Source organism: Tachyglossus aculeatus, chromosome 4, assembly GCF_015852505.1.
Source record: "Tachyglossus aculeatus isolate mTacAcu1 chromosome 4, mTacAcu1.pri, whole genome shotgun sequence".
NCBI lineage: Eukaryota > Metazoa > Chordata > Mammalia > Monotremata > Tachyglossidae > Tachyglossus > Tachyglossus aculeatus.
The window spans coordinates 66,017,386-66,035,535 of NC_052069.1; the positions used below are offsets into that span (position 1 = coordinate 66,017,386).

At 41.6% G+C, this 18,150-nt stretch overlaps 1 protein-coding gene across 1 annotated transcript in view; it reads left to right on the forward strand.

Annotated features, from left to right (window-relative positions):
- The window catches only part of ASPM (assembly factor for spindle microtubules), a 57,170-nt gene that overhangs the window by 31,242 nt on the left and 7,778 nt on the right, over positions 1-18,150 (forward strand). Inside the window, exons 14-23 of the mRNA XM_038745624.1 lie at positions 1,694-1,898; positions 2,302-2,444; positions 2,777-2,905; positions 3,498-3,692; positions 5,454-9,770; positions 11,903-12,069; positions 14,691-14,850; positions 16,189-16,398; positions 17,610-17,759; positions 17,959-18,150. Of these exons, the coding sequence (XP_038601552.1) occupies positions 1,694-1,898; positions 2,302-2,444; positions 2,777-2,905; positions 3,498-3,692; positions 5,454-9,770; positions 11,903-12,069; positions 14,691-14,850; positions 16,189-16,398; positions 17,610-17,759; positions 17,959-18,150 (5,868 nt within the window). The remainder of the gene's footprint in view (positions 1-1,693; positions 1,899-2,301; positions 2,445-2,776; positions 2,906-3,497; positions 3,693-5,453; positions 9,771-11,902; positions 12,070-14,690; positions 14,851-16,188; positions 16,399-17,609; positions 17,760-17,958) is intronic.

The window sequence follows — 18,150 nt, forward strand, 5'->3', positions numbered from 1 at the left end:
TGTGTCCCCATCCCCTCCCCACCAGCGCTTAGAACAGTGATTTGCACACAAGCGCAAGTAAGTAAGTAAGCGCTTAACAAATGCCATCATTATTATACAGTCCATGTCTCACATGGGTCTTACAGTCTTAATCCCCATTTTGCAGATGAGGTAACTGAGGCTCAGAGAAGTTAAGTGACTTGCCCAAAAGTCACACAGCAGACAAGTGGCAGAGGTGGGATTAGAACCCAAGTTCTTCTGACTCCTGGGCCCATGCTCTGTCTACTAGACCATACTGCTTTTCCTGAAATCCCCTTTCAGGAAGGATTCTTGGATTAAATACCACCCCAAGTCATGCCCTTCCAAAAGCCACCTCCAACACTTACATACATCAACCGTTCTTCATCTGATGTTTATAGTGAGGCAGGTATTCATTTAATTATTCAACTTTCCTCATTCTCAGGCTCTTTCCAGCTTTTTATTTGTATCTTTCCCTGATTCTTCGTTAGCATTTGCGTCTTCCTTTGAGGACTGGGACTGTGTCTTGTCCTTTGTATTGTGCTCTCCTGAGTGCTTAGTACAAGGTGCGCTTGCACTCAGTACTGCTGGGGGTAAGGAGGACAATTGATTGATGGACAGGCTGAATTCATCCCAGTTGCATTGGTAGAGAAGCAGCGTGGCTCAATGGAAAGAGCACGGGCTTCAGAGTCAGAGGTCATGGGTTCAAATCCCAGCTCCGCCACTTGTCAGCTGTGTGACTTTGGGCAAGTCACTTAACTTCTGTGCCTCAGTTACCTCATCTGTAAAATGGGGATTAAGACTGTGAGCCCCCTTGGGACAACCTGATCACCTTGTAACCTCCCCAGTGCTTAGAGCAGTGCTTTGCACATAGTAAGCGCTTAATAAATGCCATTATTATTATTATTATTATTATTATTATTATTATTAAGGCAATTTGGGGGGAAATACTTAAAGGTCTTGGGACTGTAACCTCTGCCTACTTTGCTTTAATCTCCAGCTTCTCTTGCCATCTTTAAATGCTTGAGTTGGAGAATATATTAAGGTATAATTGAATTTTGGAACTGCATCCCAGAATCTGGGGGACTTTTTGTACTACGATAAACCCCTTCCTCCACTTTCAGTTGCTGAGCTCACTGTGGGCAGGGAAAGTGGCTACCAATTCTACTATATTGTACTCTTCCCAAGTGCTTAGAACAGTGCTCTGCATACAGTAAGCACTCAATAAGTGCTCAAGAGCAGCAGCATGGCTTAATGGATAGAGCATGGTCCTGGGAGTCAGAAAGTCATGGGTTTTAATTCCGGCTCTGCCACTTGTCTGCTGTGTGACCCCTGGCAAGTCAGTTAACTTCTCTTGCCTCAGTTCCCTCATCTGTAGAATGGAAATTGACTGTGAGCTGCACATGGGACAGGGACTGTGTCCAACCTGATTTGCTTGTATCTATCCCAGCGCTTCGTATGGTGCCTGGCACATAGTAAGAGCTTAACAAATGCTATTATTATTAGTAATAAATGTGATTGAGAAGGAAGAGTTTGGCCTCCACACTTGGAACAGTGCTCTGATATTCAACAACAGTATATATGCCTGTGGTACTCTCCCAAGCACATAGTTCAGTGCTTTGCATACAGTAAATGCTCAGTAAATACAACTGAATGAATAAATAGCTAGAACACATTGTTTTTCTATTTCAATTAGGTGGAAAACTTTACAGTGTCTTTCTCAGATGGACGAGTATTGTGTCATCTAATTCATCAGTATCATCCTTGTTATGTACCTCTGGAAACTATATGCCAACGTACCACTCAAACAGTTGAATGTACACAAAGTGGTTCTGTGGGTCTAAACTCCTCTACCGACACCGATAGCAGTTTGGAGATGTGGCCTGGATCATTTGAACAAGGTCAGTTTGGTTTCTTGCTTTCTTGCTTGCTCTCTGGCTTTCCTTCTTTCTTTCTTCCTTTTTTTCTTTCCTTCTTTCCTTTGTTGCTTTCCTTCTTTCCTTCCTTCCTTTTCCTTCTTTTCTTCCTTTTCTTCTTTTTCTTCCTTTCTCTCTCCCTTTCTTTCTCTCTCCCTTTCTTTCTCTCTCCCTTTCTTTCTCTCTCCCTTTCTTTCTCTCTCCTTTTCTTTCTCTCTCCCTTTCTTTCTCTCTCCCTTTCTTTCTCTCTCCTTCTTTCTCTTCTTCTTCTTTCTCTCCTTCTTTCCTTCCCTCCTACTTTTCCTTCCTTCCTTTACTTTTTTGAAATCAAAGAAATTTCTATATTTTGTCTTTTCTCTTTTTTACTACTTTTTGCCTTCTTTTGCAGTGGCGACTTCAGAGTTGTTTAAGGAGCTCCTAGACAATGAGAAAAAAAATTTCCAGTTAGTGAATACTGCAGTTAGAAACCTTGGTGGAATACCTGCCATGATTCACCATTCAGACATGTCCAATACTATTCCTGATGAAAAGGTACTCAAAACATGGTAACTCTTTTCACAGTTAATAAGTAGTAATAGTTACAGTGATAATTCCAGGTATTCTAAGACCGCGTTGGCTGTGGGTTGAGAGTGTGTTTCTTGTGTTACTGCCTCAAGAACCTGGTCGAGGGCCCAGCAGGCAGGTAAAGCCCTCTAGACTGTAAGCTCCTTTATGGGCAGGGAACATGTCTACCAACTTGGTTGGTTATATTGTATACCAGGCACTTAATTCAATGCTCTACACACAGCAAGCGCTCAGTAAGTACCATTGATTGATTCAATCTTCATTCTCCTGTTTTAATCTTGGCCCTGCTTCCATTTCAGGTTGTCATTACCTACTTATCATTTCTTTGTGCCCGGCTTTTGGAGCTCCGTAAAGAAACTCGAGCTGCTAGACTGATTCAGGCAGCATGGAGAAAGTACCAACTTAGAGTGCATCAGAAATTATATCAGGTAAACTTTTCAGTTACTGTGGACTACAAATGGCAAACTGAAAGTTGGCCAATTCACAGGCTGGGAAGCTGATATTGAATATTCAACAAGCATTTGTCTTACATTTTAAAATTACTAGTGTATATTTTAAATATTGAATGAAAACCTGTAGTAAAAAGCCTCTTTTCCAAAATTCTCCAAAATCAGAAGAGTTCAGAATAGGTAATTGTCTTGTTTAGAAGGAAAATGTCCATTCATAATTCTTTTGTTAGACTTGATGCAGTTTCATAGAAAAAACTAGAAAAAAAAAGTTTTTCCCCCAAGCATTTTTCTTCCCCTGCCTACCCTACAGCATCTTACTTTGAAGTCACTTCTGTTTAAGCAGATTGTCTTTGTCCCTTCAATTTACAGAAATTGGTTTATATTTCTGATTTGCTAGTTAACACACTTAATTGTTTTGTAATTAACCAGTATCACCCCCAAATCCTTCACCAATTCCCTTAATATTTGGTTAACCAAAAACCCAAGGGCAGTAATTTCCTTTGCAAAACAGGCCAAACCTTCAAACAAGGATAGTTTTGGGGCTTTTTTTGTAACAAATTTTTAATTCCAGGAGAAAGAAAAGGCTGCTGTGACCATTCAAAGAGCTGTAATCAACTTTCTTACTCGACAAAGAATAAAGAAGCAGATTGCTGCAGCAGTGGTCATTCAGAAACATTGGCGAAGATATTTAGCCCAGAGGATAAGTAATGCGCTAAGAAAGGCAAAGCTGGAAAAAATTCAGAATGAAGCAGCGACCATTATTCAGGTATGATAAGATGTTTTGGAGGACTTTTGAGTATTTTGAAAACTTCTTTTCGATTCTTCCTTGAAAAGTTTAAAGTTACTGGTTATTATGCTCCCTCTTCAGGGTTCTAGACTAAACTCGTTGTGGGCACGGAATATGTCTTTTATAATATTATACTGTACTCTCTTGAGCACTTAGTACAGTGCTGTGCACACAGTGAGTGCTTAAATACAGATTTGTAGTCCTACTATCATTGCTGGGTTCTGTGTATGCTGCAAACAAGAGAAGTATTCCCATCTGGGGAAGATGAGCAGCTAATGCTTTCACAGTCTTGGACTTTGGGTTCAATCAATCAATTGTTTTTATCGAGTGCTTACTGTGTGCAAACCTGTACTAAGCGCTTTGGGAGAATACAATCTAACGGAATTGCTAAATATGTTCCTGGTTCACAACAAGCTTACGTTCTAGAGGGTCAACTCTTTAATCCTGTATTGGGGTCTAACAACCAATCATTTCATTCATTCAGTCATATTTATTGAGCACTTACTGTGCACAGAGCACTGTACTAAGCACTTGGGAAGTACAAACTGGCAACATTTGAGCTGTGGAAGAAGAAATGTGAGCGACCTACCTGCCTCTCGCTTCCCCACCCCGAGGCAGCATGGCATAATTCACCAGAATCATGGCAGTGCAAATAATAATAATAATAATAATAATGGTATTTGTTAGGCGCTTACTATGTGCGAAGCACTGTTCTAATAATAATGGTATTTATTAGGCACTTACTGTGTGTGAAGCACTGTTCTAGGCACTGGGGGGGGATACGAGGTGATCAGGTTGTCCCAAGTGGGGCTCGCAGTCTTCATCCCCATTTTGCAGATGAGGGAACTGAGACCCGGAGGAGTGAAGTGAGCCTACTGTTGGGTAGGGACCATCTCTATATGTTGCCAACTTGGACTTCCCAAGCGCTTAGGACAGTGCTGTGCACACAGTAAGCGCTCAGTAAATACGATAGAATGAGTGAATGAATGAGATTACAGTGCAACCATAACTGTACAACTTGATACCCGTCCACATGTTTCGTTTTGTTGTCTGTCTCCCCCTTCTAGACTGTGATAACCCTCTGTTGGGTAGGGACCGTCTCTATATGTTGCCAACTTGGACTTCCCAAGCGCTTAGTACAGTGCTCTGCACACAGTAAGCGCTCAATAAATACGATTGAATGAATGAATGAATGAAATGTTAGCTTCAGATATTTCATCATTTTAGAGATAGGAAAGTTTGACATTGGATTTCTTAGAATCTGTAGCCTATAGTAATCTGATTCACTTCTAAGTCATTAATCAGTTGGTGGTGAATGCTTTAGTTAGTCTTGGGGGAAATCTAAATGCATATGCTAGTGCAGCTCAGTTAAAGTACAATCTGCATAATTAGAAATGTACTATATAGGATAGATAAATGTGAATTACCAAAATGGGTCGGGAATATGAAAAGATTCGAACATCAATGTTATGGAAAGCATTACTTAAAATAATTAACATATTATTAATAATACTTGTATGTATGAAATTAAGTAAATGAAAATATTTTCACACTTTATTGTATATGTTATCCAGTCTTCTGGGCTTAACATGCTGATGCAATGAAAGATGTATTAAAAATTCAACTGTTGCTATAATTGAGCCTCCTCTCTTTTGCAACTTTCCTAAAAGCAAATAGTTCTGAGTAAACTGCATATAAACCTGGATAATGGCCTAATTACATTTAACATTTATTCTTTAGGCTTATTGGAGAAGATACTTATCTAGAAGAGGTTTTCTGAAATTGAAGCATTACACCACCATCTTGCAAGCCAAAACAAGAATGATCATTGCTTTAGCTGCTTTTAAACGGCAACTTTGGGCCATAGTTACAGTTCAGAGACACTGGCGGGCTAACTTGAGAAGAAATGAAGATCAGCAAAGATACAGAAAGTTAAAGTCTTCATCACTGGTAATTCAATCTGCATATAGAAAATGGAAAAGACACAAAATGGAACGCCGAACTAAAGCTACGATCATATTACAGCGAGCTTTCCGAGAATGGCAAGCTAGGAAACAAGCAAGGACGGAAAAGGCAGCAATTGTTATTCAATCCTGGTATCGCATGCAAAAAGATCTGCAGAGATATAATCACATTAAATTGTGTGTTATCCTCATCCAAAGCAGGTTCAGGCGCATCCAGGCCAAACATTCATATGAAGCAAAGAGAAGGTGCATACTGACAATTCAAAAATACTATAGAACTTATCGGAAAGGAAAGATTGCGAGAGCAAACTACTTGCAAAAACGTAGAGCAGTTATCCACCTGCAGGCCGCTTTCAGGGGAATGAAAGCTCGTCTTTTGTACAGACAAATAAAAGCAGCTCTTGTCCTGCAGTCGTTTTGGAGAATGAGGCAAGACAGACTGAAGTTTTTACACGTGAAGAAGTGTGTTATCACGATTCAGTCACAGATAAGGAAATGCAAGCAGCTACAAAACTATAGGAGAATTAGAAGAGCCGCTTGTACGATTCAGACTCGATTCCGAGCTTGGATTGCTGGCAGAAATGCCCTGTTGTCCTACAAGAGAGTCCATACCGCTGCTGTTGTTTTACAGTCTGCTTATAGAAGGATGCAAGCCAGGAAAAGAGTTCACCTGTTAAGGTCTGCAGTTAAAATTCAGGCAGTTTATCGGGCTTATATTTCCCGGAAAGGGTTCCTAAATTTGAAAGAAGCTACGATAAAGATGCAGGCCTTGATCAAGATGAAACAAGCCCATAGGCATTACTGTGCTCTACGAGAGGCTACATTGTACATTCAAAGACGATACCGTTCAAACAAAAGTGCCGCACGCTATAGAGAAGAATATGAACGTTTGCGGGAGGCTTGCATAAAAGTGCAAGCTTTTGTGAGAGGGTCTCTGGCCCGAAGGCAGCTAGAATTACGGAGAAAAGCGGTTATTCTGCTGCAGTCCTACTTCAGAATGAGAAAGGAGCGACAGAATTATCTGCGGATTTATAAGGCGACAGTTTTCATTCAGAATTACTATCGTGCATATCGAAAACAAGTCTATCAGAGAAGGACCTTCATCCAAGTTAAAAAAGCAGTTATCTGCTTGCAAGCAGCTTGTAAGGGTTTCAAGGTACGCAAAGTGCTTAAAAATAAGAAGGAAGCTGCCCTTAAAGTTCAGACCGCTTTTAGAGGACACATCGAAAGGAGAAAATATCAAGCCATGCTGAAGTCCTCTGTCAAGATTCAGAGATGGTACAGAGCCTGTATGACTCAAAGGGATGTAAGAACTAACTTCTTAAGAACAAGAGTAGCTGTCCTCATTCTTCAGGCAGTTTATCGAGGCTGGAAAGTACGAAGACAGATCAGGAGACAGCATGATGCCGCGATAAAAATTCAGTCCATCTTTAGACGGTTCAGGGATCAGAGGCAATTTCGACTGATAAAAAATGCAGCTTTGACCATCCAGCGGCATTTTCGAGCAAGAACTGTAGGTCGGCAACGGCACCGAGAATATACTCAACTTCGACGGGCCGTATTGAGACTTCAGGCAGCTTGGAAGGGAAGAGCAGTGAGAAAACACATTCAGAGACAAAACCAGGCTGCCCTTATTATACAGTCATACTACCGAATGCACATCCGTCGAAAGAGGTTAAAAACTGTGAGAGAAGCTACTCTTCTGATTCAAGCATACTACAGAGCTTACACCGTAGGGAAGAGACAGTACGATCAGTATTTGAAAACCAAGGTAGCTACGCTGGTTTTGCAATCCGCTTACCGTGGATTCAGAGTGAGAAAAGAAGTCAAGGAACTGAAGAAGGCGGCGGTCACCATTCAGGCAAACTATAAGTCGTACAAAATGAGGAAAAAATATGCCACCCTCAGAGCCTCAGCCATCATTATTCAGAGATGGTATCGAGCAAACAGACTACGACAGGATTATCTCCATCTTAAGAATTCAGTGGTAAAAGTGCAAGCTGTTTACCGAGGCCTTAGAGTAAGACGTCAAGTTCAGCGCATGCATGAGGCAGCCACTTGTATCCAGTCCGTTTTTAAAATGCGTCGGTTGAAGATCAGATATCAAGCAATGAGAATGGCAGCACTTGTCATTCAAGCAAGATACAGGGCATTTTGTGAAGGTGGAAGGCAACGGGACGAGTACCGGAACCTTCGGAAATCTGCCATCATCTTGCAGGCGGCTTTTAGAGGTGCCAGAGTTCGCCAGAAACTCCGAACGATGCATGCGGCAGCAACAGTCATTCAGTCACATTACAGAAAATACAAGCAGTGGACTTATTTCCTGAAACTACGCCTCTTAACTAAAAGAATGCAACAGAGATATCGGGCTGGAAGGGAAAGAGACATTCAAGTACATAGGTACAGTGTTTTGAAGCGTTCAGTGGTCCACTTACAGGCTGCATTTCGGGGTATGAAAACCCGCCGGCACATGAAAGCAATGCATGCAGCTGCGATACTCATTCAGGTGAGGTTTAGAGCTTTCGTCGTGAGAAAGAGATACCTTTCTCTCAAGAGAGCGGCAATTTTGGTCCAGAGGAAGTATCGAGCTGCTGAGGTGGCAAAGCGCCAGTTGCGAGAATATCTTTGTATTCGTAAGGCGGTAATTACGATCCAGTCATTCTACAGAGGCTTTGTGGTGAGGAAAAGGTTGCAAAAGGCCCACAGGGCTGCCACCCTCATCCAAGCTACCTTCCGAATGCACAGATCATACATTCCCTACCAAGCGATGAAACTTGCCTCGGTTATCATTCAGCAGCATTACCGGGCGTGCAGAGAGGCGAGATTTCAAAGAGCAATCTACTTGAAGCAACGGAATTCTGCTGTGGTTATTCAGTCGGCGTATAGGGGGATGAGAGCTCGACGGGCCTTGGAGAAAAAGCATCGCGCTGCGGTCAAAATACAAAGTAGTTACAGAAGGTACAGGCAGTATCATTTGTTCCAGAAGGTTCAGTGGGCCACTGAGGTAATACAGAAAAGATATAGAGCAAATAGAGAGAGAGAGAAAGCGGTCGAGCACTATTGTGCCATGAAGAAAGCAGCAATTTGCATTCAGGCAGCTTTTCGGGGTTTGAAGACCAGGAAACTATGTCAGAAACAACGTTTAGCTGCTGTTCTTATTCAAAAGCATTTTAGATGTTTTATGGTTCAGAAGAGGTATCTTTCCCTTAAGACAGCAGCAGTTGTTTTTCAGAGGCGATATAGAGCTATAATTACGGCAAAGAAGCGCACTCGAGCTGTTATCTGTATACAGTCCACCTTTCGGGGCTTCCAGGTACGGAAGGCTATTCAACAAAAGCACCAGGCCGCAACGATAATTCAGTCTGCCTTCCGCATGTATAGGGTCAAAATTGCTTATCAAGCCATGAGGTGGGCAGCTTCTGTTATTCAGAACCATTACAGGTCAAAGGCCAGAGTAAAAATCGAGCACAGTAAATTTTTAGCCCTCCGGAAAGCCACTTTAACTCTGCAGGCCGCTTACCGAGGTATGAAAGTTCGGCAAGAATTGAGAAGCATGTCTGAGAGGAAGGCAGCGGCAATTGTGATCCAGGCAGCTTTTCGTCGTTATCAAACGAGAACTCATTTTCAAGCAATTCAACATGCGGCTCTTATTATTCAGAGGTGGTATAAAGCTTGTCGGGTAACTCATTCCCACAGAGCAGCATTTTGTGTCCAAAGACAAGCTGTGGTAACAATTCAATCTGCCTTTCGTAAAATGATTGCAAGAAGAATAGAAAAGAGAAACAGGGCGGCCCAAAGAATTCAGGTGTTCTTTAAGATGGTCATGTGTCGGAGAAAATTTGTCAGACTAAGGACAGCTGCTACCACAATACAGAAGTGTTTCCGGATGTGGCAAGTGAGAAGGTGGTATGAGATGAGAAAGAAAGCAGCATTAGCTTTGCAGCATCACTACAGAGCACACCTGGCTGCGAAACACCAAAGGAAAGTGTATTTACAGACCCGGAACCACGTCGTCACTGTTCAAGCTGAAGTCAGGAAATTTATTCATCAGCGAAGATTTCAGAAAATTAAAGTCAGCACAGTCAAAATTCAGGTATTTTTAAACATCATATAATCATTTTTACTCAGTTTTATAGATCCCTGTCAAGGTTTGAAAAATCTGCTTCTCTTAGGCATGCAGACAAGTGTGTCAGCAGAGAATGTGGTGGAAAGCATTCCGTTATTGAGTCCTTCTGCCATCAAGGGGAATTGTATCTGTAGTGACTCTTTTCTAATATGCCTTTTCTCTGTACACTCACTCTGCCTATACATGCATATATGCACGTGCAAATAGTCACACCATATTTACTTGTAGCTTTGCCTCACTTTATGCAGTTTTTGTGATCCAAAAGCAAGGGAGGGGTTCTTACAAGGGTCATAAGAATTAAGTCTAGGAATAAAGGAAGGAGGAGGAAAAAAGGAAAAAAATGGGGGAAGAAGGTAAGAGTATTTAAGACTGTTTCTTCTATCGCACTCTCCCAAGTGCTGCATATGAGAGGAAGCAGCATTGCTTAGTGGATGGAGCACGGGCCTGGGAATCAGAAGGACCTGGATTCTAATTCCGACTCTGCCACATCTCTGCTGTGTGACCTTGGACAAGTCACTTCTTCTCTGTGCCTCATTTACCTCATCTGTAAAGTGGGGATTAAGAGTCTGAGTTCCTTGTGTGACAGGGACTAGGTCCAACCTAACTTGCATCTAGAACAGTGCTTGGCACAATGTAAGCACTTAAGTACTATTATTATTAGACACTCAGTGAATTAACCTCCCTTTTCCTATTCTACCCTGGGGTTCACAAGTCTCACTTCCCTGGCACCCCAATTCCTGGAGCCTGTACCTCCAAGCATTAAGGAGTCTAGCCCTTCTCTCTCTGTCCTGGCACTGCAAAGAAGAAAGTCCCTCCCCAGCACAAGCCTGTGACTGCAGCAGTAGAATCTTCTAAGCCTTTTCTTTCTACCATGGCAGGTGCTGCTCTCACTGCTTATAGAACAAATCTTGGTCTTTGCAGACAGAGATTGTGTCTACCAATCAATCGGTGCTATTTACTGAGCCCTTACTTTATGCAGACCACTATTCTAAGTGCTTGGGAACCTACAATATAATGAAGTTGGTAGATATGATCCTTGCCCACAAGGAGCTTACAGTCTAAAAAGTGGGAACGGACGTTAAAATAAGTTACAAGTTGAGGAAATAGAGTATAATGATACTTATGTAAATGCTATGGGGCTGGGATGAGTATTAAAATGAATCTACCCACTCTGTCATACTCTTCCAAGTGCCTAGTATAGTGCTTGGTACAGAGTAAGCGCTCAATAAATACTATTAATTGATGGTTTATTTCTTCCTTGAAAATTGGACTGTGGGGAGAGTATTACAGTAGAGGAAATTACGTGAGCAAATGTAGTGGATGTAAATAAAACTCAGAGGTAGGCCATTCCTCTTTAAAAGCTTTCCAATTAATTTAACCTATTTAGTAGGATTTGCTTTCTGAAGCACTTCCACCTGTCTTTTTACAGTGTAACTAGAATTAAAACGTAACTACCGCGGCTCCGAAGCCTTCATAATTGTGAAGTGCTATTTATTGGTTCTTTTTGTCAGGGTCCATGTCTTGAATTACCTTGCAGCAGAGGTGTTGACACATTTGTTATTATACTTTTGAAACTCTTACTGGGATTCATAGGAAGAGGAGACTGTGAGGAAAAATAAGTGCCCTTTAGTAGCATTCATGGATAGTGGTCCAAGGTACTGGGCTTTGTCACAACTGACACTGAAGCTTTCAGGATACAGACTCTTTAAAGGGCTGCTACCTGGATTGGATGGTTGTCCTCCATTCCTAACTTGACCCAGTTGCTTGTATTCCCCAAATTGGCATTGTTACTGATCATGGGACCATTTACAAAACGTAGCTTTTTCCTCCTTTTAGCTTTGCTTCAAAGACTCTACTAATGTCTGAGGCTTGCAAACAATGCTTTGCCTCCTAAGTGTTAAAACCTAGAGGATTCTTCTACACATATGCTAGATCCTATATTATGTAGTGTGAATGCCCTTATCCTTGTTAGGAGCCAGTCATTAAGTAGCTTCAGATGGCTTTTCTGCTGCACCTTAACATCTGTTATCATTTTAATTCAGTTCCTCCTTAAGGCAAATGGAAAAATGATGATATTTATTTTCTTGTATGTTCACCAGGCTTTATGGAGGGGATTTAAAGCAAGGCAATTGTTCTGTCAAATGAGAGCTGCCCAAAAAATTCAAGCTTGGTTCAGATGCTGCAGAGCACATAAAGAATATCAGGCTATGAGAAGAGCCGTTCATGTTATTCAAGGCTGCATCCGTACCAGACTGCAAAGGACCTGGTAAAGTATTGTTGATAATGCAACTTTAAAAGAGGAACTGGGTTGTATGGATTTGGGTTATGTATTCATATTTGAAATAAGAAGCAGCATAGCCTAGTGGAAAGAACACCAGCCTGGGAGTCAAAGGACCTGAGTTCTAAACTAGTCTGCTGTGTGACCTTGGGCAAATCACTTAACTTCTCTGTGCCTCAGTTACCTCAGCTGTAAAATAGGAATTAAACCCTCCTCCCTCTGACAGATTGTGAGCTGCTTGTGGGGCATCACTAAAATCTGCCCTTTCCTCTCCGTCCAAAGTGCTACCACATTAATCCAGTCACTTATCCTATCCCACCTGTATTACTGTATCAGTCTCCCCCGCCTCTCAGCCTTTCTTCCCCACTGCACTCCACACTTCACTCTGCTGCCTGGAGCATTTTTCTACAGAAACATTTGGGCCATGTTTCCCCACTCTTCAAGAACCTCCAGTGGTTGCCCATCCAGTGCTTGGCACATAGTAAGCACTTAACAAATACCATCATTATTATTATTATCCACGTCTGCCTCAAGCAGAAACTAATCACCATTGAATTTAAAGCATTCAATCACCTTGCCTTCTACCTCACCTCGCTACTCTCCTACTACAACCCTGCCCACAAACTTTGTTTCTATAATGCCAACCTTCTCACTGTACCTCGATCTCGTCTATCTCACTGCCGACTTCTCGCCCACATCCTACCTCTAATTTGGAACACCCACTCTCTTCATATCCGACAAACAATTACTCTCCCCGTGCCCTTCAAAGAGGGACCAGTTCTGCATGGTGTGTGCCTGCCTGTCCTACATTTTCAAAGATGAAGCACCTAGAGGTGAACTCTATCCAGGTCTATGAATTTGCTGAAAAGATGTGTTCATGACCAACAAGGCATTCCACAACATGAGCACATGAAGATTGTCGTTAACCAACTGCAATGCCAGTGGCCATTTTCCTGAAGTATCTGCATGCAGAAAACAATTATCCTTCCGATTCCCTGATGTCAGGCTGGTGTCACTGTTGTTTTCTAAGTTTTAGGAAAGCAGCATGATCTAGAGAAAAGAGCACAGGCCTGAGAGTCAGGAAACTGGGTTCTAATCTCAGCTCTACCACTTGCTAGTCGCTGAACTTCTCTGTGCCTCAGAATGCTCATCTGTAAAGTAGGGATTAGATAACTGTTCTCCCCCAGTTTAAAAAGTGTGACCAGTGGACAGTGACTGTGTCTGACCTGATTACCTGGAATCTACCCCAACACTTAGTATAGTGCTGGGTGCATAACACTTAACAGATAGCATTATTATTAGATTTTGAAGGCAGAAGGAAACCTCTTTAGTGATTATATTGACGGTGGCATTTTAAGCTTTTATTAAGGTGTAAAAGACACTTAGACCCAAAACATTCCCTGTCCTGCACCAGACTCACAGTCTACGAAGGATGGAGGGTAAGTATTTTATCTCCATTTAACTGATCAGGAAACCGAGGTACTAACAGGTCAAGTAACTTGCCCAACTTGACACAGCAGATGGGGCCAGAACCCAGATCTCTTGACTCCCAGTCTCTGGCTCTTTCCACTAGGTCACGATACCTCGTCTTGAGGTAGCTGGAAAGGAAGAAGAGGATGAGGGTGAAACTTGGAGTTCAGAAGTCTGCTGTCTATTTTGCCAGTCAAGTGATTGGTGAGGTCATTCAGGATTAGAATTGGAAGGGCTAAGGCCTTTTGCAAGGACTTAAAGGCCTAGAATATTTGGTGGGGGTAGTTGAGGGAAGGAGAGTAGTGTTGCTGAGCAGGAACTAGGTCTGAATTATAGAAGGTCAGAGTGAATTTAAAGTGCAGACGTCCCGCTGGATTCTGGATTCTGCCAAAGATGCTCAGCTGTTTGGCTGTAGGAATGCAGGAAGTGCAGCATTTGTGATTCAGAGCTTGGGTGTGTGTTTGACAGTTTGATAGAAAGGGCAATGTTGACAGCATAAACTTTAGCATCAAGGGAGGGTAGAGATGTTTGAGAGTCCAGGTTGTACGTGTTAGTTTGGAACAGGGGAGGGGATAGAGAGTTCAGAGGTCAAATGTGTTGTTTGTAGGGGAATGTGCTTCAGGTAGCAGGGTAAGAGCAAACTTTTCAGTGCAGCCAAATTGAGTAGTGGACCGGGGTTTCGAAGCTAATGGAGTAAAATGCTTTTGAAAAATGTTGAAGGAGAGCTTTTGCCAGTGATCAAATTCAACATTTGTGACTGATCTTACTGGTGGAATCCTCTTGACCACAATGTACTCTTTTTGACTTCTGAAACTCTCTCAATTCCTCATCCCACACCCCCTAAGATCTATAGCATGTCTCCTATACCTTTTGAATCTCAATCTCTTCTGCCTAGGTAATTTCTTAATCAGTCAGTGATATTTATTTCGCACTTACTGTGTGCAGAGCCCTGTACTAATTACATGGGAGACTACAACGAGTTGGCAGGCATATTCCTGATCCACAACAAACTTACAGTCTAGAGGGAATTTAATTTTTCTCATTGTCACCACTTTACTGAACCGCAAAGGGTTATTTGCAAATGATTGTGGAATTTTAATTGGGAAACATTTTCACATTGGTTGTTATACTGATTCTAGGTTTCTGAAGATGAGAGCTTCAACAGTCGTCATTCAGAGAAGGTGGAGAGCCACAATGTCTGCAAAAATAACTCATGAACGCTTCCTAATAGCAAAAATGTCTGCAATCAAAATTCAGTCTGTTTACAGAGGATACTGCGCTAGGAAAGTGATGATAAAAGTATGATTGTTTTAAAATTTCTGGTGTTTTTTTGTTTGTTTAGACTGGGTTCTAGTTCATTTAGTTTTTTTTTTCCTTTTTATAAAATACAAGCACTTTTCTTAGACCATTCAGATTGTGTCCTTGCAAACCCCTGAGTTATTAAAAAAAGAGACACTGTCATCTGTTGTTTCATAAGGAAATAAGGGGCTAAAGAGAAGATGATTCGCAAATGATTGAATTTTACATGGCTGAATACACTGGCTAAACTAATTAATTAATCCACCAGCTGAAATCAGGAGAGTTGTGAAATCAACAAAAGCTTATTTCAAACTGTCTACTTCATCTGACTCGGCAATTCACTAGCCAAACAGATGTCTTTTGATGGCGAGACTGTGTCCATATTTAAATGTTAACAAGAGGGAATCTCATATTGTGCCCATGAAAATACAGTAGTATGTCTCATCTGGCCCCATGCCATTTGGAGAGGGCATCACTTAGACGCCAGTGATTAAGAAGAGGAAGGGTGTTTACTTGTCATTTTTGCATTGGGGGTGGTGATGGTGTGCACAAAGTCCTTCATACGCTCTGGCTCCCTCGTGCTTGGCGGCACATATTAGAAGATAGCTGGCGAGAAGAACGGCTGTAACCTGCATGCATGGAACTGAATATTATTAGTAGTATTATTATAGTATGTGTTAAGCACTTACTACATGTCGAGCACTATACTAAGCACAAGTTAATTAGGTCAGACACGGTCCCTGTCCCACATGGGGCTCACAGTCTAATTAAGGATGTCTCTGAAACCTCCGCAACAGCAAACACCACTGGGCCTTTTATCATTTCATAAGCAACTGTAGAGTAGGATACTTGGTCTGCAAGGTCTTTTCCACTTACTTGAAAATAAGGAATGAAAACTAAAAAGGACTACATCATTTATCCCAGCACTTAATAATAATAATAATAATAATGACATTTATTAAGTGCTTACTATGTGCAAAGCACTGTTCTAAGCGCTGTGGAAGTTACAAGGTGATCAGGTTATCCCACAGGGGGCTCACAGTCTTAATCCCCATTTTACAGATAAGGTAACTGAGGCACAGAGAAGTTAAGTGACTTGCCCAAGTTACACAGCTGACAATTGGCAGAGCTGGGATTTGCACCCATGACCTTTGACTCCAAAGCCTGTGCTCTTTCCACTGAGCCACGCTGCTTCTCATTAGGTAATAAGGGTATTTATTAAGTGCTTATTATCAACAGCAACAAAAAAATTGTCCTTTATCGGATGGACTGGAGCCGGTGTTCTACCTGTTGAATTTTATTTTACTAAAGGCAGTCTCATATTTTTTCCTCATTTAGAAACATCAAGCTGCTGCTCTGATCCAGGCATCTTACAGAGCATATACAATGAGAAGGAATTTTCTCCAGCAAAAAGCTGCTGCTGTAATTATCCAAAAACATATACAAGCGAGGAAGGCTGGAAGGTGTGAAAGGGCAAAGTACATTAAAATGAAAGAAGCTGCCATTGTCCTACAAGCCGTTTCCCGTGGTTGGCTAGCGAGGAAAAGGGTAAGCACTCTGAAGATTCAAATCTCATGGCCGACCTTCCCCATTCCTCCCTGCTTTAAACTCTCTTCAACTCATCTCATCTCCAGCTCCTTATGTCCTCTTTGTCATCACCACCACCCCACATCAATCGTTTGCACCCCCCAGATCTAGTCACAAGATACAGCACCTTTCTAACTTCTTCAACCTTGTAACTATGTTCCAACCAAACCCCTAAGCCGCCACCTCATTCGCCTCCCCTGATGCCCTAAAACTCTCTGCCCCCGACAGAGCTCCCTGGACTCTGTACCCTCTATGTCTCTCCAGCACTTTCTCTAGATTCAGAAACCCTCCCTAGATTCAGAAATCATTGCTGAACTCCCTCATTCCCCATCCCTCAAACACTAACAGTAAGGAAGCTGATACAGTTCAGCTTTAGAGGTGGTGAGGTTTGGGACCATGATAAAGAAAATAAGGATAGAGAGGAAGGGGCAAATCCAGAAGTACTGTGGATCTCTTTCTCATCCACCAAGATTGATTTAACAGCTTTTGCATTTGGGTGTTTTTCCCAAATGCAGATGAGCAACTCACTTCAATATAGAAAAACACAGCCTATGGCAATCTTCACACTTCTTAATGACTACTGTGTTTAGTAGGGGTGTGAAGCTTATCCAGTTGATGCTGCTGCTTTACTAGACATTTTGGAAGGGTTAAATGCGATGCTGACAGACAGGGTGGCGGAAAAAGTCCTACAATTATGTCCTTGTTATTCTGATGGACATAATTGTAGATGTTATCATCATCATCATCATCAATCGTATTTATTGAGCGCTTACTGTGTGCAGAGCACTGTACTAAGCGCTTGGGAAGTACAAATTGGCAACATGTAGAGACAGTCCCTACCCAACAGTGGGCTCACAGTCTAAAAGGGGGAGACAGAGAACAAAACCAAACATACTAACAAACTAAAATAAATAGAATGGATATGTACAAGTAAAATAAATAAATAAATGGAGTAAAAAATATGTACAAACATATATACAGGTGCTGTGGTTATGTTATTCTTGGGTGTAGTCTCTATCCTATTCTCAGTAAATATTCTTTAGAAATAAGTAACTCTGGTTTCATTTATCAGGCAACAAATATAACTTTAAACATTAATTTCACAAAAACGGAATAAAATAGCTTTGTCCCCGGAATCCGTATTTAATTCCTAACTTTTTTTTGTCTTCTAGATTGTAGAACAGAAAAGGCAAAGGAGGCGTCTTCATTTTACGGCTGCTGCATATCACCATCTTTCTGCTCTGAAAATCCAGAGAGCCTACAGAATTCATGTTGCGCTGATACAGGCACAAACACAGATCAGTTCAGTCATTTTCATCCAGGTTAGTTTAAATGTGAAGGAGAAACTAAAGTGTCACTTTCTATTGATGTACAGAGCTTTTGCACACAAGAATGCTCAATAAATACAATTGATTATAAGCCTTCCCTGTAAACTGTAAGAAAAGGAAGCATGATATTGGAAGATAATGTTTTCTCTTAGGAAACTAAACTGTTTTGGGTTTTTTTGTTTGTTTTCAACAGAGGTGGTTTCGAGCCAGACTACAACGAAAGAGATTTATTCAAGATCGTCAGAAAATCATTAAAGTGCAGAATGCAGTTCGAGCCTGGTTGAGTCGAAGAAACTGGGCGGCAACAGTTCTCCAGAGAGCGGCACGCCGGTTCCTCTTCAGCAAACGAGAAGAAAAACTTAAAAATACAATCGTTAAAATTCAG